Source organism: Nelusetta ayraudi, unplaced genomic scaffold, assembly GCF_046127955.1.
Source record: "Nelusetta ayraudi isolate G7.1 ecotype Tasmania unplaced genomic scaffold, CSIRO-AGI_Nayr_v1 ptg000001l, whole genome shotgun sequence".
NCBI lineage: Eukaryota > Metazoa > Chordata > Actinopteri > Tetraodontiformes > Monacanthidae > Nelusetta > Nelusetta ayraudi.
In genome coordinates this window covers 2,054,746-2,075,159 of record NW_027466051.1, presented here as the reverse complement: position 1 = coordinate 2,075,159, position 20,414 = coordinate 2,054,746, and the positions used below count along the sequence as shown (strand labels likewise).

The following is a 20,414-nucleotide window of genomic DNA, read 5'->3' as shown; positions in this document are numbered from 1 at the left end:
CCCAGTGGGATTTGGATCTTACCGTAGTACTTGGTGGCCTTTTAGTTCCCCTTAAACTCTTTAAGATTGAATTCTGAAGATTAAACTTACTTTCTTGTGCGGTTCCTGAGGGGTTTTTGCAAAGTGGATGCAGTTTATCAGATTGGAACCAATGTGCATGACTATAAAGTGCAGTGCAATACATTGCCCATGTTGTTCTTTTCTCAACGGCTCCACCATCGATGCTTCTTGCAGGCAGAGGCTGGACCTCATGAGGGAGATGTACGACCGCGCCGCAGACGTGCCGAACACAGCCGCCGCTGCTGCCTCCACCGAGGACTGCGAGAGCGCCATGACTGGTGGTGACCCCTTCTACGACCGCTTCCCCTGGTTCCGCCTGGTGGGCAGGTAAACACTGAACCCGAGAGGAGGAGGGCCAACCGGCAAAAGTGCAGTCCCACGTTGGCAAACAAATTAAAAAGGCCCATGTTGGTTGTGCCCAGGATAACGGGAGTTCGCGGTCCACTAATGGACTGCGGTGACAAGTCCAGCCTGCCACCCACTTATCACAGCCGCACTGCCATTGCGGTGTGGACATTTATGGCTTTCTGTTCCCATTTAAAAGCAAAACTTTCCAATTTGCGGAAGCATCTTTCAAATTGAATGAATTGAATGATTGAGCTCGTAACTCACTATTGTCCTCCATCTTTGCTGCTCAATACCGTTAGCTTAGACTTTATCGTTCTGCCAGCTTCCTTGACTATTAGCACCACTGAGGCTTGTGTTCATCTCTCATCTCCTTTGCCTCAGTGATACTTTTGATTTAGTTCTGCAAGTGTAATGAACTCATGAAGTTCAGTTCGATACTCAGTCCATGAACAAGCGCCATTCTTCCTAATGTGAGTGTCAGTCAACATGCAGCTGGAGGACAGAGGTGGGATCTGACGATCGGTGGGAAAGGTGGCTCAGTGCTGGTTGACGCCAAGCCCGTCGTCCTTTGCAGAGGGAAGAAATGCTTGAGATTTTCTCAGTCCTCCCACTCAAAGCCTGTCTTTCTCTCATGCTGGCACACAGCCCTTCCCAGATCTTTGTGCCAAGCTTTCTCTCATTCTCCCTTCACACATGGCTCCTCCACGCCGTCACGCGGCTCCTGTTACATAATATCCAGCCAATCAGGCTTTTAATTACATTTTACTGGTGAAAGAAGAAAATAAATTTGTCACGCAGCAGTCTGGAGTTTGCCTCTTGAAAAAAGAAAATCAGGTGCCTGTCATTTTGTGTTGGTGAGAACGTCTTTTGGATCAACAAGTCTAATTTAGCTTATGCGAAAAGAGTCTGTTAGCATCTTCAAAAAGCAATTGAGACAACTCATGATTGGTGGAGCCAAAATATGGTCTGGGAATTCCTCCCTTACAGATTTTGTCAGATGCGTTGGGATCGAAAAACTCCACATTCCCAACTGGAAAACCATTCTGTCAATTTTTGTCTGGTCGATGCCCTGAGAAGTCCCAAAATTTCCTTGCAAAAATCAGAGCTATTTGGGCAGATTTTGCGGGCGTTTGATGCAGAAAGAGTTCTAAAGGAAGGAACATTGTCAAACACATGTGATGCTGTCGGAAGCATTGATCAATGTTTTTATACAGAAAAAAAAGATTTTGACCTCCAAAGAAAACATTTGCCCCATTGCACTTCTGGAATTTGGCCATTAACACCTGGCAACTCCATATTTCTACCCACTGCCACAGTGCAGCTTTGAGTTGATATTTCTGGTGTCTTTCATTTAATATTTGTCTTGATAGATCTCCAACGTGCGTCCTCTCTTCTCCTCATGTTTTCATGTGTTCAGTAGGAACCTTCTAACCACAGGTTGTCTCTTTTGTGGGGTGTCTGTCCCTGCTGTACTAACCCAGTTCCCGTGTTCTCCGGCTGCACCAGAAACCCCATTTTCAACACGTGCATGAGTGAGCGCATGAGTGACCCCACCCCGTCCCCGACCCTCTCCACCTCGGAGGTCACCGAGCTGGCCGAGCCGCAGCGGGAGGGCCGCGGGGACGAGGATCAGGATGAGTTGGAGGAGTTGGAGGACCTGGACGATGATATCTTTTTGGACGAGCCGTGCTTGGAGCTTGGGGGAGCGGATGATGATGATGATGATGATGATGATGATGATGATGATGACGATGATGATGAGGATGAGGAGGATGAGAGGGAGCGCTGCCGAGGCTCCTGCGAAGGCCAGGACCCCTTTTACGACCGCTCGCCATTATTCAGTGTAGTGGGAAGGTTGGTGAGGTTTCAGGAGCATGCTGGTGGAGGAAACTAGCTCTTTCACGCTGAGATTGGGGCTCCGCCCACCCCGACCCAACCAGTGACATCATAGTGCTGAAACTCCAGAAACTTTATTGCCACCCACTCTGCTGCGTGTCCACAAGTTCATGAAATTCGCACAAGTGAGTCAAATAGCCAGATGTCCAGTTTTAGATGAGGGTGTATTTGAAAAATATTTATGACGTGGGACTCACCCATTCCATCCTGCGGCCCACCTGGTTCACTGGGACCTCGACGCCACTGCCATTCCAGTTCCTCTCTTGGTGTGACACACACACAGCACTCTAGCTGACTGTCCAGCAGACGAGTTTGATGGATTTTTATGTTAAAGATGTTTTGCTCTTTATTCTAATTTTGTCCAAATTGTTGCTTGAATCTTTTTGTTGTTATTTTTCCTTTTTTTTCTTCTCACTTTAACCCACGTTCCATATTATTCCTCAGCATGTCGGACCACCTGTTCCGGTTCCACTTTGATTAAACCAGGACAAGGAATCATGTGTGGCTCCCAAAATCTACAAATTAGCTCCTCAAAGTTTACTAAATCCCCTTTGTATGCAGCATAAATTTTACAAAAACAAAGATTCTTAGCATTAAAACAATAAGTAAGGCAGTAAAGCGGCAATGTCATCCACTCTTTTCTTTAAATGTCCAACATTTTACCCTTTTTCATATATTTATCATCCCAGACTCCAGTTTTGCAGCTTAGAGAGTCTTTTTTATTAGTTGAACAACTTATTTAGCCCTCCATTTACAGCCTTCCGCTAAAAATCGATGCTATGTCAAACCCTTCACATGTTTCAGAGGGGACAGAAACAAGGCTGAGTCTCAGAGGGCGGAGCCAACAACTGGTTGGCACTTCACTGTCCGAACCCTTTGTGACATCACGGAGGGCAGATTTCTAGAACTGGAGTGATTTAGCGGAACATTTAGATAGAACCAGCGACGGGGCAACTTCCATTCCCTCCCATTGAAATCCAAGCAAAGTTGATGCTCAACGGCTGCTTGAGGTGTGTGTGTGTGTGTGTGTGTGTGTCTCACCACATAGCGCGGCCTTGCAGCTAATTGCTAATTAGCTGCCATGTCATGGCTGGAACTCCATCTTCTTTGCCCCTACCCTTTCCCTTCCCCTCCCCACCACCTACCCTGCCGGCACTGACATGTCTCAGTTGCGATTCCGCCCCCCAACGCCGGAGCACCAAAGTCGCATTAGCTGCAAAAAAAAGACCATGGATGAGTTTGAGAAGGTCAAAGGTCAAAGTATCTCGACTGGAAGACTCCAAATCTCAAAGATGAAAGAGCTGGTTTCTGCCGCAGCTGTCTCTTTTAGGCATGCCAGAGCACTCGTCTTTTCATTTGGAGCTACTTTTTTTTTTTATTATTATTGGTCAGTTGGAAAATGTCTGATGATGAACTCGTGCCCCTCCTTTGCACCAATTATCATTTTCTGGCTGGAGGCGTGCACTTTTTTTTTTAAGCTGTTGGCATTTTGTTGTTGTTGTTTTTCCTTTTGAAAATGATGCTGAGCCATGTGCAGTATGATATCTGTTCCATTTGTTTATGACCCTTTTGAGTCGAGACGTCAACACATTTTTTGTCTTTTTTTTGCTGCCCCGTTTGGTTCTTCTTCCATCCTGAGCATGCCCTCTTTGCACCTCACCAATCTTGTCGTCTGCCTCCACCCTTGAATTTCCACTCCTAGTGTGGTCCTTGACTGCAAGCATAGTGAGACACTGCTAGTGCAGCTGCACCCACATTCTGGATACACACTCAACATTGAGGCCTTGTGAATGATAATCCAACTGAACCAACTAACCTCAGGTGCTCTTTTGACTCTGAGCACTTGCAAATTGATCTAATATTTCCAGTAATGAGGCTCGTTTATGACCCTCATGACCATGCAATAGCGTGTTTACTACACATTTATAAATACACATATATATTGTTCATATCGACTAGTTTGAAATCTTGCAAGAGTCAGAATACATGCACATGCTCCTTAGCCTCACCAAGCTACTAGTAGAACATAACTAAGGTCAGCGATGTAGTGTCTCCCGACACGTTACACACACACACAGCCAGTAAGGAGTGAAGATCCAGACACAGCAATAGTAAAGGGCAGCCATGGCCATCGCAAGAGCAGTCCCAGCTTCTGTTTGGTTGCTTTCGCAGCTCTGTGTTTCTGTCGTCCAGTCCAGTCAAACCCTTATCCAGTGTGGGACACGTCCATTAGCCTGATCCCTTTCTTTTTGTTTGACTCATCTTTTCTTCCTTTTTTTCCCTCCTTTTTTCCCCCGTTGCTTCCTGTTCAGGGCCTTCGTCTACCTGAGCAACCTGCTCTACCCGGTGCCACTGGTCCACCGTGTGGCCATCGTCAGCGAGAAGGGGGAGGTGAAGGGCTTCCTGCGGGTGGCCGTCCAGGCCATATCAGGTAAGGTATCACATCCTCCTCTGTCGGCCGGCAGAGGAGCATGATCGGAGGCCGTGTGTGACTTCCTGAGGGAGTGAAGTGAAGGTGCTCTGTGTTTCCCTCCAGCTGATGAGGAAGCTCCCGACTACGGCTCCGGAGTGAGGCAGTCGGGCACGGCCAAGATCTCCTTCGAGGACCAGCAATATGAAAAGGTACGTGGTAAGGCTCACGCACATGTCACTACGTGCACGCATCAGGTCCGCTAAGAGCACCTCCTGCCTTGCGTTCACAGTTCCAGTCCGAATCCTGCTCTGCAGGACTGTCCCGCACCGGGGTCTCCCAGGAGGAGCTCCGCATTGTCGAGGGCGAGGGCCAGAACACCGAGATGGGACCTTCGGCCGACGAGGTCAACAACAACACATGTACGGGTAACGTTTTATTTCAGGCAGTGAGTGGATGACGGTGAGCTACAACCTTAAAACCACCGGCTGCAGTGCTACGTGGTGTCTCGACAGAACAGACCCCGTACCTTCTTCAGAGGTCGGGTTGTTGGGCCTCTGAGATGATCCTTTGTCCTCATCTTAGCGCTGCTCCTCGACCAGCACGGTGGGAAATCCGACGACCACTTGGCGAAAAGCCGCGTTGACGAGATTAAGTGACTGGAGATGAAAATCGTTCAAAGATGGACCTGCAGGGAACTGGTTTGTTTTGGTTTCTCTGCAGTTCAAAAGCAAGGCATCCAATGGCCAAATATTATTGCCTGTGGCCCCTTTAGCTTGGAATATAAATGGCCACCACAGGCTTCGACAAGACGAAGGGTCGTTGATGGCCTGTGCTCCACATTGAGCGATGGGCTTAAGTAAGTAAGTCATTTGTCTCTCAGTTTGAAAGCTGTGAAAAACTGCGGCGCCATCTTTCGAGGACGTGAAAGCATTGCAGTCTACTTCATATTTCCTTGAGATTTAAGACATTTGCTGACTGTTGCTGGTTTTAAAGTTGTAGCTGCTGTTTGTGTTGAGTGTGTGTTTTGTGATGTCCCTCTGTCCCAGAGTGGCAAAGAACAGGTGGTCCACGTGTTTCCCCAGACACGGTCCTGCAGACAAACCCAGTCAGACGAGACGATCTGGTCTCAGTTCTTCACCTGTGTCATTTTTTCTCGTAGCCGGTGCAGACGAGCCGGAGAACCCGGTAAAGGCGTGTCTGGACGGCGCCGTGGACGCCACGCTGGAGCACCTGAAGGTCGGCAACCTGTTCACCTTCAGGGTAACGGTGCTGCAGGCCTCCAGCATCTCGGCCGAATACGCCGACATCTTCTGTCAGTTCAAGTGAGCCGATCCTCTCTCCTTCCCCGTTGTCTGCACTACAAGTCCCTCTTGTAGCTTTTAAGTGAAATTTGTGATATTTTCAGCTTCATCCACCGCCATGATGAGGCTTTCTCCACCGAGCCCTTGAAGAACACTGGCCGGGGTCCTCCGTTGGGATTCTACCACGTCCAGAACGTGAGAAGAATCATCCTAGTTATAGGACTAAACTAGTCCTAGTTTAGACAATTCTGCCTAAAAGTTTAAAACCATTATTCAATCCAACCAAATTCCCTCCTCAGATTGCCGTTGATGTCACCAAATCTTTCGTGGACTACATCAAGAGTCAGCCTATCGTCTTCGAGGTGTTCGGACACTTCCAAAAGCAGCCTTTTCTGCCTCTCTGCAAGGACCTCATCAGGTATCTCACCTTAAATGAATCCCTGAGGAGAGTAAGGATATTGTATTCTATGTAAACTAAGCTGTGTTGTGTTGCCCCCCCCACCCTCGGTAGCCCGTTGCGTCCTGGCCGGAGGCAGTTCCCAAGGGTGATGCCGCTTTCCAAACCAGGTAATAGCCACCGCCGCCGCTGCCGTCGCATAGCTCCGCCGGAGTCGCACCTTTCTGTACGTGTCGGCCGCACTGTCTCTGTCTCTGCCAGTGGTGTCACGCTAGCTTGGTGTTGTCGGGTGTGAGCAGCAGAGGGCGACGCCTCGCCGGACCGGGAGAAGTCGCTGGAGCTGATCCGCTACCTGATGCCCGAGGCGCTGAACGGGGCGCTGGTGGACTCGCTATCGGGCCACGCCCTGTCCGCCGCCGGCCTGGCCGCCTCTTTCCTACTGGAAGGGGCGGAGCGGGCTCAGCTGACGGCCCCGCCCACCTCTATCTGTTCAGTTATTAGAGCTCACAAGCCGGGTTGGTGTTTTGTCGTCAGATCCGACAGAATCCTGAGAACGAAAAATACTTTCTTTTATATTGAGCATTTTGTCATTTATGCAAAAAAAAAACAAAACCCTAAAATCTCAGTTTTCCTGAGTCATTTCTCAGATTTTAATCATTTGTATTAAGGGCATCTCTGCAGACAGACATTTAAAGCTCTAACAGTAGAACATTTAAATGCTCTGATATGAAAAACAGAATTTTCCCTCGTCAGGGTTCAGTTGGATTAACTCTCTGGTTGTGTGTCTGTGTGTCGTGGTGGTTTTCTCCCTGCAGTCCCTCTGCCACTTTAATCTCACCTTGGAACAGCAATGTCCCCTTGTGTTTTTGAATTACATTTTTCACACACAGTTGTCGTAAAACAATGACTTTTTTTGGTGCTTGACTTTTTTTTTAATTGACTCTTTCAATCAACTATTTTCTAGAGCGTGGCTTCATCCACAGAGTGTTCGAAAATGCTTCAAAATGCTGTTTGCGACTCTAGAATGTAAAGGATGAAACGTGCAGACTCATACAGTAAAGTTTTTCTGCTTTTAGAAGTGCACGTCCTGATTCACTGAATGGACATTTGCAGCTCCTGCCTTTGCAACAAACCAGAGACTGGCCATCTGTCTTCATTAACACGATGAACGAGGTCTCACACTTCTGAGGCTTGACTTGACCGATGTGTTTCTGCTGTCGTGTCGTCAGGTGACCCAGCAGCAGATAAACGGCCACAGTGAATCAGGCCCAGAGTGTGTTTTTTTGTTGGTTTTTTTCCCCTTTCATCCCTCCACTGCTGACTTCCTGCCCACTTAACCTACTTCCTCTTCCTGTGTGGGAGTCTAGAGCAGCGCCCTCTGCTGTTGGCCTACTAGCCTCAGCCTTGACACACTGCATCCTCCTCCTCCTCCTCTCTCCACTCAGTACCAGCCACCAAGCTGACGGCCATGACCCGTCCGCAGTCCGGACCCTGCCACAGCAAGTACGACCTGATGGTGTTCTTCGAGATCTGCGAGCTAGAGGCCAATGGCGAGTGAGTGTCCCGCCTCCCAAAAACCATCCCGATGGAAACGCCGTCGGCATTTCTCCAATGTTATTCATGAGGCCTGCGTTGACTTCTCTTGCAGCTACATCCCTGCAGCGGTGGACCACAGAGGAGGGATGCCCTGTCACGGCACCTTCCTGCTGCACCAGGTAGACCACCATTCAGTCATTCAATCAATCAATTAATCAATGAATCAATCAAGTAATCAATCAACTTTAATTTATAAAATAGCTAAATCACAGCCAAAGGCGTATCGAAGTGCTTTGCACAGAGAGGAAACAGACTGCCACCTGGCGAAAAAATTGTGTTGAGAGAAATGTGGCTGGAGAAGAAAGACAGACCTGCAGGGAACCGGGTTGTTTTGGCTTCCCTGCAGTGCAAAATCGAGGAATCCAGTGGCCGAATAATATTGCTCGTGGTCCCTTTAACTTGGAATATAAATGGCCACCACAGGCTTCGACAACACGTGGTCTTTTATTTCCTTTCTACAATCAAAGAGAAAACCAAGTGGGAAGAAACCTCGAGCAGACCCTGCCTCTAGAGGGCAGAGTCATCTGCTGTGACCAGTTGGGGTGAAAAGTGAATAAATACCAAAAACTGAGAGATAGAGATGGAAATAAAGATAGAAGGACATTCACCCCCAGTCCTGCTGGTTCGCTCTGTGGGTCTGTCCGGTGAAAATATCTTACTCAAAATCTTTGGAATCCTCATTTCAGACTCAATTTTGAAAAAGTGTTGGATTGGAGCTGCGGAATGTTGTTGGTTCTAAGTCTCCTCACGACATCAGGGCCTGCAGAGGAGAATCGCTGTGACCATCGTGCACGAGTCGGGCGGCGACCTGGAGTGGAGAGACATCCGGGAGCTCGTCGTGGGTGAGTTTCAGAGCTTCATCCCAAAGCTCATGGTTTTGGGTTTGGGTTTGGTTTGGTGTTGTTTTAAGACACTAATACTCTGTATAAACTCTTCCACCTTCCCAGGACGACTGCGCAACACTCCTGAAGCTGACGAGACCATCATAGACCCCAACATCCTTTCGCTCAACATCCTGGCGGCCGGCTACGTCAGGCCCACGCACGACGATCGGTAAATATGGAACCCTCGTGTTCTTCCAAAGACAAAAAATATTTTGAGGGGTTGAGATTTTGAAACTGTGAAGATGAAATTCACTCAATAGCAAAATATTTTTTCTTCTCATGTGTCGGTCACCGTGGATTCCATGTGCTGTGTTGGGCTCTGGCTGCTACTGTGGACGTCACCAAAATGAATACAGTGGGAAAATATACATGAAGTTAAAGCATAATGATTAACAAGGGATTCAGCAGCTGCAGCAACCTGCAGCTTTAGGAATAGAAAAAGGCACTGAAAACACCGTAGATGAGAGCCCGGCAAGCGCAAAATCAAAGAGTTAGCATCCGTCACACACGCACCAAAAACCAATGCAATTGGAGCACATTGCAATTTGGGAACAGGCATTTTTGGATTTTGGGGCTTGCAGCACAACGGACGCATGGCTAACTGAGCTAGCGTTGCAAAGATAGCGTGTGACGGAAGGAGACAGCTAGTTTGTTACGACTTTGCTGCTTTATCATAGCGAATGCATGAGGGAAAAAAACAATAGACAGAAACTGATTTTTTTTTTAAGTCCCGCTGGCCGTGCGACCCAACCCTCCTCGGCAATCTGAGCTCCCTGTCGCATCCTCTCATCATCTGCCTGTCGACACATTTTACTGCTTAGCCGCCATTATGTGCATCCAGCTGTGTGTCGCTGCTTCACAAACATTCCGCTGGAGTAAATAATCAAAATGGATTTTGTTTTTAAACTGTGCGCCCCAACTTATCACCACTGGCAGTCCAACTTTAACACTAACAACCCCATTTTTAAGGTTCATCATCACATCCATCACGTCGATAACAAAGATGTTTTGGTGTTTTGCGGGTGGGAAGCAGCCAGATTGAATATTTCAGAAAGGGGGATTCATCATTGCATCCTGATCTGTCACACAGTTTATAATTCCTTACAGTGGGGAAAATGAACATACAACTGTCAGGTGTTGTTCTAAAAAAAAAGAGACATAGCCACTAGGTGGCAGTAGTCATCCATTAAGTACCATCCAAATGGACTTAATGCGTCTATTATTCACGCTTATTCTTATTTTACCCTTAAATCTTGATGCTTATTTTTTATGCAACAGAATTTAATACATCTCTGCGTTCTGCCAAAAATTAAATTATCCAAAACTGTTAGGATTTTTTTCCCCTGCTGCTTTATGATTTGTGTGAGCTGTTTTTGGCTCTTTGCTTTGATTCCCCTCGACCCAGCCCAGCAGCCTTCAGCTCTGGTTCTGGTTCCACCAAGAGTAACACATGTTGGTTGCTAACACTTTCCTGCCTCCTGTCCACTAACGGAACCTTGTTGTTTGTTTGTTTGTTTGTTTGTTTGTTGTTTTGCTTCTGCAGACAATTTCTTGATTCGGACATGCCTAGGTATATTATTTTGCCTCTCTCTCCTCCTCAGTTACACACTGGCACACATCTCTTATCTCTTGACCATCCACCTCGCATTGTTTACTTCCTCCCTTCGACTCTCTGAGCTCTCCCGAACCTGTCGCTTCTCTGACTGGCCGTGTGTGTGTGTGTGTGTGTGTGTGTGTGTGTGTGTGTGTGTGTGTGTGTGAGAGAGAGAGAGAAGCGACTGGTGGGTGGCTGTCCTGCATGTCTCCGCTCTCCTCTTTTCTGCCACTGTGCTGCTGCTGCTGCTGCTGCTGCTGCTGGTTCTGCTGGGTTTGTGTTTGAGCTGTTATCCTGCTATGGCTTTGCTTGGCCTGGATGTCTATCTCTGCCGACCGGAGGTGTCGTCGGGCCAGGGCCTCTTCCTCCTCTGTCTACATAAATCGCTGACAGGGAGATAAAATCATGGCTGATTTAAATTTAAAAAATGTTGGGATGGGGCGTCAATAGTTGGGACTTGTGCTGAATCTTTTTTGAAAATATAAAAAAAGAGCTGGTAAAGTCTTCTTTTAATGAACTCCACACTGTTTTTGCATTAATGCCACAAAGAAAAAGAAAAAGAAAGTTGTGTCCATGTTTTGCTGAGTTCCATCTGATCCCAGGGGGACGCAGAGCCCTTCCCACTGCGGTCGGAGAATATAAACAGGAACACTATTACTCAAAGTGCTGTAATACCGATTACATCATTTACAGAACCGGCTCTGGCGCGGCACTCAAACGCAGCCATTAAAATGTCATCCGGGGGAGCATGAGCTCAGCGGTAGCAACAACCGCTGCCGTCCGTGAATGCTGCGAATATTTTTTGAAATCTCATTTGTGCCGTTAGGCTGAGCGCTGCCAGAGCGCCGGAGGAGGCCGCTCGCATGTCGAAGCCAGCGGCGTGACCTCAGTCCTGGCAGCCGCGGTGGGACCTCAGACCCTCTGCAGTAGTGTAAAAAACTGTCACTACCAGTTTAAAAGATCTGTGCGAAAGCAGTTGCACTGCAAAGTCGGACGCTGGAGATGGAATCTCATCTCAGTCCTTTGTGATTTCTGACGCATCCGTCTGCTGAAGAACCCGAGAAAGGTGTTGAACTTGGAAGTGGATTGGGTCGAACTACTGACCAATCAGACTAGTCATGATCTTAGCACACTGGAGCATTTGACTAAACTCTCTCCAAAGCCAGTAGGAATTAAATGGGAAATTTTTGGCCAAGGAAAATCCCTCAGTGACTTTTTTTTTTTTTACTATCTTGAACCTGATAAAACTCCAGCTGTAGCAGCATTGATGCTAATCTCTTTAGCAGCAGCTACGTTGTAGCCGCTTGGAACCACCGTTTGGAACCACCGTTTGGAACCACCGCTTGGATCCACCGCTTGGAGCCCAGTGGAATTTTTAACGCCTCCCATTGGGAGGTTAGCAAGATGTGACAAGCGGCGTTTCTGAGCTGAGACGTGTCTGTCCAGCCACCATCCACTGGATCTGTGACCTCTGAGTCTGTTTAAAACATATAAAATAACTGGGAGGCGGCCAAGAGGCGGCGCTAGCTTCGATAACAGCGTGAGAAAACACCAGCCCAGCCCTCACCAACTCACTGTCACACATTCACTCACTCTCACACACACTTACACACACTTCCTGACTTTTCACCTTTCTATCCTCTTCTGCCGGTTTCTTCTTCCTCCTCACAGCATTTCCTCGGGACGTGACCATAGGTATATCTGTCACTGCGATGTCCCTCATCTGGTCCGTCTCGCGTCTCTGATCATCATCACCATCCTTACCACCATCACCACTACCACCTCGTTTTCCTGTTTAATTTCCCTCTACACACTCTCGTCTCTGCTCCCCTGTGATTGGTGTTGTGTTGCATGCCCACAGATGTTGGTAGCAGCTTCAGATCTTGCTGTGCTATTTTTAGGTGAACGTTGTTTAAATACAGCACAGAGACAACAGCGCAGTCATCATGACTCTTTGTATTTTTTTTGTAGAATTATGTCAGAATTTGTTTTAAGTCCACATCTTTCTGTCAGTCAAATATCTTAGTTATTCTTGTGCTTTTTATGTAAAACATCTGTGTGGGACGCTGAGCTCTGGTTTAGCCGAGAATGTTTTCTTGCGGCTCTCGAGCTGATCGCTGAACCGTCTCCTCTGTCTGGATCGTCTCAGGACCTTCTACCGCTTCGAGGCAGCCTGGGACAGCTCAATGCACAACTCACTGCTCCTGAACAGAGTCACTCCGTACGGGGAGAAGATCTACATGACCCTCTCCGCCTACCTGGAGGTACAGTGCGCTCCGTGCTCAGTCCGTTGTATCCTCCTTTTCTCGGTGTCCGTAACGCCTCCTCTTGGCGCAGATGGAGAACTGCACCCAACCTGCGGTCATCACCAAAGACGTCTGCATGGTGTTTCACTCCCGAGACGCAAAGCTCTCGGCCTCCCGTTCCATCCGGAACCTCTTTGGCACCGGAAGCTTGAGGGCACCAGATGGGTGAGTGTCAAACTTCAGAGTTCGACATGGGTCCAAAAATCTTGACCCAATGATGTGGAACTCCATTCAGTATCTCAAACAGCAACCCATTCTGAGGTTTGCCTTCAGATCCTCGCTGTTCTACCTCAAAAACAATCTCAAAACAATACAACACAACAAAATATGACTTGCATCAATGAATATTTCCTGTAGGTATAATAGACAAGTGTTTGGTCCACTAAGGTCCTCAACATAATGTGATTGATACTTATTACAAGCAGGATTAGAACCAGAATTTACCCAGTTGGAGTAACATGTACATGGACCCATAAATCTTTGGTTTTGTGGGACCCTTGAAGCCTTTGACTCAGAAGAAGCTGCAGCTCCTAAAAACTCTAAGGACTAATTGTCATTCTAGGAACCGTGTTACCGGAGTCTACGAGGTCAGCTTTTGCAATCTGGCCGATGCCGGGAGCCCCGGTGAGACTCGGAGCAAAAACTTACTCAAGTTTTCTTCTACCCTTGACATTTCAAGGTTCCTAACCCCTCCTCTTGCTGCTACAGGTATGCAGAGGAGACGCAGGCGGGTGCTGGACACCTCAGTGGCCTACGTCCGCGGGGAGGAGAACCTGGCTGGCTGGAGGCCCCGCAGTGACAGCCTCATCCTGGACCACCAGTGGGAGCTGGAGAAACTCAGCCTCCTGCAGGATGTGAGGGCTGCGTAATCTAAAAAAAAGATTCAAGCACTTTTCACTGTTTGAGAATGTGTTTTTTAAAAGTCTCCGGGCCAACAGTGGGTCTCTGTGGAACTCCTCAGCACTGAGACCTACAGTGATACTTTATTGCTTGTTAGTGGTAGCTAAAAGTGAGCTGTATTTAGTGTAACTATAACATTAGGACTTACCCAAGACGTGCCTTTTCAGTGTCCTCTCGAAAAAATAAGGACACAGGATTTGCCTAATTAAAAGGTTTCATCAAAAACTCTTTGGTGACAGTTCCAGTGCAGCACGTCTCTCTTGGTGGTCGGTGACAACAACCTTTTTCTCGACCTCCTGTCTTAGGTGGAGAAGACCAAACATTACCTCCTGCTGAGGGAGAAGCTGGAGTCCACTCTGCTGATGGGCCAGGAGTCCACGTTGTCCTGCGTCACCGAGGAGCTGAGCGAGTCTCCTCAACCCACTGACGGCGAGCAGGAGGTCAACCCAGCCTCCGAGATCACCACTGAGAGGCAGCGGGAGCTCGCCACCAAGGTCAGTACCGTCAGCGGCGTTGGTATAGTTTCATTCTCTCCTGGGGGAGAGGGATCGGGTAGCGCATAGAAAAAGTAGAAGTACTCAGGCTTGAAATACAAGGATTGGGCAGCTAACGAGATGCAGATGAGCAAGGAAATGAGAAGCAGGACCAGAAAGGACAACAGGAAAGGACAAAGCAAGAGCCAGACCACAGGAAGTAAACACAGCAAAACAAAAGCAGAACCCCAAACAATAACAGACGGAAACTCAGAAACGGATTCTGTTTTTTGCACAGTGTCTGCGGCTGCTCCTGCACTCCTTCAACCGTGAATACAGCCACGTGTGTGTCAGCGCCAGCGAGAGCAAGGTGAGTCTATCGGTCCGTCTGTCAATAGAATAATAGAGGAGAATTTATCTTATTGTGAATATAATAATTGTCTTTGGCTCACCAACACAGGAGACGACAATAAAAGATAAGGGCTAAAAATACAAAAACATTCAAAGATAAAATACAGAATAAGTTGAGATTAAAATGCAGTAAAACTGAAGGTGCAGCACTTCAGTCAGTTGGTCTGTCACTGTCTGTCTCCGTGTTTGAGCTCCTCCAACAAGCAGTTTTTTTGTGGGTGTGGCAGATCTCCGAGATGTCCGTCACCACGCTCAAAGAGTCGCTGTCCGTCTCCGCTTTCAACACCATCACGCCCTCCTCCACGTGCCCCTCGCTGGTGGAGGGATACAGAAGCACTGATCTCAGGTCAGCCTCAACATCTTTGTGACCTTGTGTCCTGCCTCAGAAAGGCTTCGTTATCGCGCACAGATTTGAAAAAAAACAAAAACAGATGACCCTTGGTGATGTCACACGGCGCACTTGCTCCCTCACTGAGGCCTCTCCTAGTTCGTTAGTGACCAGACCCCAGGCTAGGAGTGTTGGGTCCTCTCTCCAAATGGACCACTTTGTTTTTGTCTCTTTCCAAATATTTGGAAAGTCTAACAAAGCATCTTTTTTAGCTGGAGGCTGCAAACAGAGGGCTAAATACGCTGTTGTGCAAAGATCTGGAGAGAATTCTCAATTAGAGTTAATCCTGTGAACTCCAAAATAAAATGAAGCTTTGAGAAAAGGTGGAATTCCGTAGCTTCAATTTTGAAGCCAAATTCTCTTGATTGCCACCTGGTCGGAGGTCCTGAATTTCGAGCCCTCTTTTTGGCTAACATTTAACACATATTCCCCTAAAATAATGTTTTTCTGGTTTTATGTAGTGTCTGTCATGTTGATGGACATTATTTATTTTCGTTTATCTTGTAAATGTAGCTTTTTAATGCTTAAAAATTAAGTCAGACATCCTGATTGACAGCCGCAACATGTTTTTCCTGGCCTGTACCTGTGCCCCGCTGTGGCAAATTGGCAAAGTTAAGGCAATGACGTTTACAAGAGATAATAACAAGAGATCTGAGCTGCTGTTTTGGTGTTCCAGACCCCCGACACCGCGCTCCCGCGCAGTCAGCCCCGGTCCTGACACACCGCAGGGTGCCGAGGCCAAGAAGTCTGTTGGCGGCGGTGCCACCGAAAGCAAACCGCGAATACGTAGGTTTGTCCCGGACATCCAGGAGATCAGAGTCAGGTTCGTCCTCCACAGTCTACGACTCCTCACCAATGACTTGATGCTGATGTCAAGACCTTCTTATGTTTTATGTTTATTCGATTTGGTTTGGACATCACAATTACATTAACACTGTCGCAGTGGACAGATCAGATGTTTTGCATTAGTTTTCTTTTGATATTTTTCAACACCAGTCGTGAGGGGGCTTTTCTAAAAACACAGATTAAACAACAGTATGAGAGGAAATAGATGCCATTTGTGAATGTAGTGGCAATATTAATAACAATAAATAATAATAAACAATTAATGTGTTTTGGCAGATTGTTCCACAGGTGAAATGCTTTTATTGAGAAGGCAGATTGTCAAAATGATGTTGCAAAATACACAGTCATCGTTGCAGGCCGTCTTTCTACCAGTGCCGAAAACAGTGGCAATCAGTTCCTGATCCCTCACGTGTAGTGCTTTTTTTTCTTCGTACCTTGGATTCTCCAGCCCCATCGTATCAAAGAAAGGCTACATCCACTTCCTAGAGCCGCACACCAACGGCTGGGTGAAGCGCTTCGTGGTGGTGCGCCGGCCGTACGTCTACATCTACAACAGCGAGAGGGACACGGTGGAGCGAGCCATCCTCAACCTCTCCTCCGCCCAGGTGGAGTACAGCGAGGACCAGCAGGCTATGCTGAAGGTGGGCAACTCTGTCTGAATGTTTAAAAAAAAATAAAAATAATAATAATAATAATAAATAATATACATATATATTTTTAAAAAATCAACCCGCCCATGGGTGAGCGTCGCCCTGATGACATCCGTCTCGCTCTCTCTCCACCCACAGACGCCCAACGCCTTCGCCGTGTGCACCGAGCACCGTGGGATCCTGCTGCAGGCCGCCAACGACAAGGAGATGCACGACTGGCTGTACGCCTTCAACCCGCTCCTCGCCGGAACTATCAGGTTGGTTCTGAGAGTCCAGGGGAGCAGCCTAGCATGGTTAATTATCTAAAAAAAAAAACAAAAACAAATTCAATGACTGTCCACTAGATCGGCGGCTTTCGGCTGGTGGAGTTCAGGGCCCACATTGTTTTCCTTATCATGAAGTCGCAACCAAAATGTATTATTTATTTATTTCACAGCACTCAAATTCATTGCACAAAAAAAGATTTGCTAGCCCACTTTCTATCATGTTGAGTAAATAAATTATTCAAATTATCCCAATCAAACAGCTCTGCAACCCACTATTGGGTCGCGACCCACCAGTTGAGAAACACTAGTCTAGATGCCCAGACAACAGCACAGTTAGCCCTCTCTTTATAGCCTCCTGCTAAAGCCGACATTTTGTTGGATTTCCCACATTTGGAAGGGGACAAAAAAAAAGGGGCGTGCGGTCACAAACCTGCTAGATTTATCAGTCCACTTTGTGACATCACAAAGGGGGCACTTTTTTCCAGAGCTGCATGTTTCAGCGGAGACTTTGTGAGAGCAGCAGAAGGGCAGGGTGGACTCGGTAGAGTTCACTGAGGGGACACTGATTATTGTTTACTGATCGAAGAATGACATTTTTCAGCATTGAATCATGTGGGTCCTTTAAAACAAAAAAAAAAAATCTCTCTCGTCAAACTCTCCCTCTCTCTCCTCTTGTGTCTCTCAGGTCAAAGCTGTCACGGAGACGAGCCGCTCAGATGAGGATGTGACTCTGAAGGCAAAAGACTGAGATGATGTACATAGACCTTCGCCCTGCACCCCCCCTCCATCCCCTCTCTGACCCGCCCCCTCTGTGCAGAGCCCCCACCTCACCCCCAAAACCCCGCCTCCTTCTGCCTCCACCACGGCCACCCACTACCATCATTGTCCCTCCTCCTCCTCCTCCTCCTTCTCCTCCTTTTCCTGCTGTTCCCGTCTCCAGTTGGTCCCAGTTCATCACGAGTGTCCCCAGCAACCAGAAGCGCCCCCATCAGGCCCTTTTTTTTTTTTTCCATTTTCCTTTTCCTGCGACATGAGTCTCGTATTGTGACGAAGAAATTCTCTCACTGTAAAGTCGAACCGGGGCGGCGAAAACAAAAGAATCGGGGGAAGAATCGACCAGTGACTAAACTCGGGTTACATGCGTTAATGGTTAATGTACTGTAGTGGTTGTCGGTGACACATCAAGCCTTACACATTTTCTGCCGTGACCTTTGTTCCGACCTTCGGCTGCCACGACGGCCGGTCGGGGCTTGGCAGGTCCTCCCGCATAGCAACGCGAAAACACAGCACGGAGGAAGAAATTCAGTCGGTGTAACTCTGTAGAATATTTGTGCTCTTCATCAGCCGCCTGTTTTCTTGAAAAAAAAAAAAAGTGCGAGTGCACACACACACACACACACACACACACACACACACACACACACACACACACACACACACACACGCACACACATACACACGGCCTGGCAACGGAATGGCATATCATAGTAGAATTCTTGTTGTTCTTGTGGCATTTTTTCATAAACTTCCTGTCGTTTTGTCGCTGCGTGTAGGAGCACCTGCATACACACACACACACACACACACACAAAGTTAACCATCATCACCTGTAATACTCTCAATTTTAAGCCTCATTCTGAACTTTGGTTCTTTCCAAAATGTGATTATAAATATACATATATATATATTTAGATATTTAACAGCTTTACGGTTTTAATTTCCGCATGTATTTATTTACAAAAAGACGTTTATATTTCTAAAGTAGTAGTACCGTGCAATTTCTGCACACTGCACTTTTTAATATGAGTTCCTTTAAATGTCCGGACGCCCCCCCCAAACCCTCCCTCCCTCCCTGGATTTAACCACGTCTCTCTCTTATTGGCTCCTTCCTTTGCGCCCAAGATTACTTGAATGACAACGCACCCCCCCCGCCTCCTTTAAGATGGAGTGAGTTGCCCCTGACCTTTGACCTCCTCCCACACCCACTAACAGGGCGCACCTGGAGGGGGTGTGTCCATCTTGTGAGATCCCCGAGTTTCAAAAAAGGAATCCAACCAATCCTGGCGGTTCAGACGGAGAAGCCGGTTTCTCTGATGTATGTTGATTAAATGTTAGTGCCTCTTCTTTCGACCACACTGTACAGTGCGGCCTCAGCGGCTGGTTGCTTCGTAGCCACGTCATCTACTTCATGCTGCTATAAAGAACAAGAGCAACAACAACAAAACATGCTGGAAGCGTCTGCGGATCACATGACTTCTTCTGCTCTTCAATACTTCACACTCCGACAAAAAAAAAAAGGTGTTTATGATTGTTTCCGCAACACAGATTATGCAGAATTTAAAAAAAGACCTACCTGACGTCACTGAAATGCATCTCTCAAATCCAAATGTTGCACTTTTTGTTTCATCCTGGATGTAATTTCGCCATTTTCATGCAGAAAACATGGCAACTAAAAAATTAAAAAAAAGTGAATTTAATTTATAATTTCTTGTCTGCATTCTGGGACATAGAACTGGTACAGAGGCATCTGACGAGCTCACCGCAGGTCAACCAGCCTGGACGGCGCTCTCAGCAAGCAGAGGTGCGACTCACATACCAGGACAGTTCACAGTTTGTTGCGTTTGATGTCAGGAGGACGTATTCTCTGTGTTGTTGAAACACCTGCAGTCATCAGACGAGTGCAACTGTGGCAGGTGAAACTGACCGGACTGGACATCAGGGTTTCTAGACTGCAGCTGATCACGGAGGAAGCAGCCCGCTGTACTGGACGCGACACTGTCGTTATCGCACATTTTCATTTTTCTTTTTTCTTTTTCTTTTTTAAATCATCCCAGTCCGATCTCCTCTTCTCTCGTTTTTGGTCTTTATAACGTGTGTCACTCTTCAAGCGGCCAAAGTTTTGTTTTCTTTGCCGTGATGGTGCACTCACAAAAACAAAGAGAATCACAGTGAATGTATGTGGATAGCTGAGCTGACTTGTTGTGCAGGGTTTGTGTCGTCACTTGCCGCCTGCCTTCCTCCCTGGCCGGTGGGTGGGTGGAGTCGTGGTTGGGCGGCCGGCTCTGTCAAGCATCCTGCAGAGATTCACGCTGTGGCTCACCACTGCTGACAGCAGCCACTAAAATCTGCTTTTTCTAATCCTTCTGCTGCCCTTTTTCAACGATATTTGTTTTTTGTTTGCTGTTATGCACTCTCACATTGCATCGGTACATTTCTTCTTTTTCTTCAGGTGATTTCCCTCTCCCCCCCCCCCTGCATTGTATATAAACATGATTGCTGTGAACAGTGTATGATAAAGTTGCACCCATTGACAAAAGAACAAAAAAAAGCAGGAATGGGCAGTAGTTCAGTCAGTGTCTCTGAGTGTCGGAGTTTAGCGTCAAATGTTTGTGTACACTAAACACATTGTCATATATTAAATAAACATGGAAATTATGCAGCACACTGGAATGGACTCTTCTTCTCTGGTCATTTCACTTCCGTATTACTTACACACTTTTTTGTTTGTTTTTTTAAAAGGCACTGTATATTTAAAACATTTTGCATGTATGTTCTTAGTCATCAGCCAGTAACATAATTGACCTCAAGCTCAGGACTTTTGCAATTATTCAATTAAAAAAAAAGAGGAAAACGCTATTATCAAGCATATGTGGCTATATGTACGTTACCTGTTTTGATTCCAAAG

The 20,414-nt window shown here is 47.1% G+C and overlaps 1 protein-coding gene across 14 annotated transcripts in view; it reads left to right on the top strand.

Moving 5' to 3' along the window:
- kif1aa (kinesin family member 1Aa) overlaps positions 1–20,179 on the top strand; it is a 38,673-nt gene extending 18,494 nt beyond the window's left edge. For 2 of the 14 annotated variants that reach the window (XM_076025816.1, XM_076025428.1), the window contains 25 exons: positions 235–387; positions 1,915–2,262; positions 4,617–4,735; positions 4,841–4,926; positions 5,007–5,136; positions 5,877–6,039; positions 6,123–6,213; positions 6,318–6,436; positions 6,530–6,585; positions 7,861–7,969; positions 8,064–8,130; positions 8,769–8,853; positions 8,959–9,064; positions 10,439–10,465; positions 12,639–12,753; positions 12,827–12,960; positions 13,358–13,419; positions 13,504–13,649; positions 14,001–14,189; positions 14,467–14,538; positions 14,807–14,925; positions 15,644–15,790; positions 16,262–16,454; positions 16,602–16,720; positions 17,415–20,179. In XM_076025816.1, the coding sequence (XP_075881931.1) occupies positions 235–387; positions 1,915–2,262; positions 4,617–4,735; positions 4,841–4,926; positions 5,007–5,136; positions 5,877–6,039; positions 6,123–6,213; positions 6,318–6,436; positions 6,530–6,585; positions 7,861–7,969; positions 8,064–8,130; positions 8,769–8,853; positions 8,959–9,064; positions 10,439–10,465; positions 12,639–12,753; positions 12,827–12,960; positions 13,358–13,419; positions 13,504–13,649; positions 14,001–14,189; positions 14,467–14,538; positions 14,807–14,925; positions 15,644–15,790; positions 16,262–16,454; positions 16,602–16,720; positions 17,415–17,457 (2,998 nt within the window). In that variant the 3' untranslated portion in view covers positions 17,458–20,179. Of the gene's footprint in view, positions 1–234; positions 388–1,914; positions 2,263–4,616; positions 4,736–4,840; positions 4,927–5,006; positions 5,137–5,876; positions 6,040–6,122; positions 6,214–6,317; positions 6,437–6,529; positions 6,586–7,860; positions 7,970–8,063; positions 8,131–8,768; positions 9,065–10,438; positions 10,466–12,160; positions 12,185–12,638; positions 12,754–12,826; positions 12,961–13,357; positions 13,420–13,503; positions 13,650–14,000; positions 14,190–14,466; positions 14,539–14,806; positions 14,926–15,643; positions 15,791–16,261; positions 16,455–16,601; positions 16,721–17,414 lie in introns of all 14 variants that reach the window. The other 12 variants (XM_076025902.1, XM_076026123.1, XM_076026044.1 and 9 more) reach the window with 8 other exon arrangements.
- Positions 20,180–20,414: the final 235 nt, after the last annotated feature.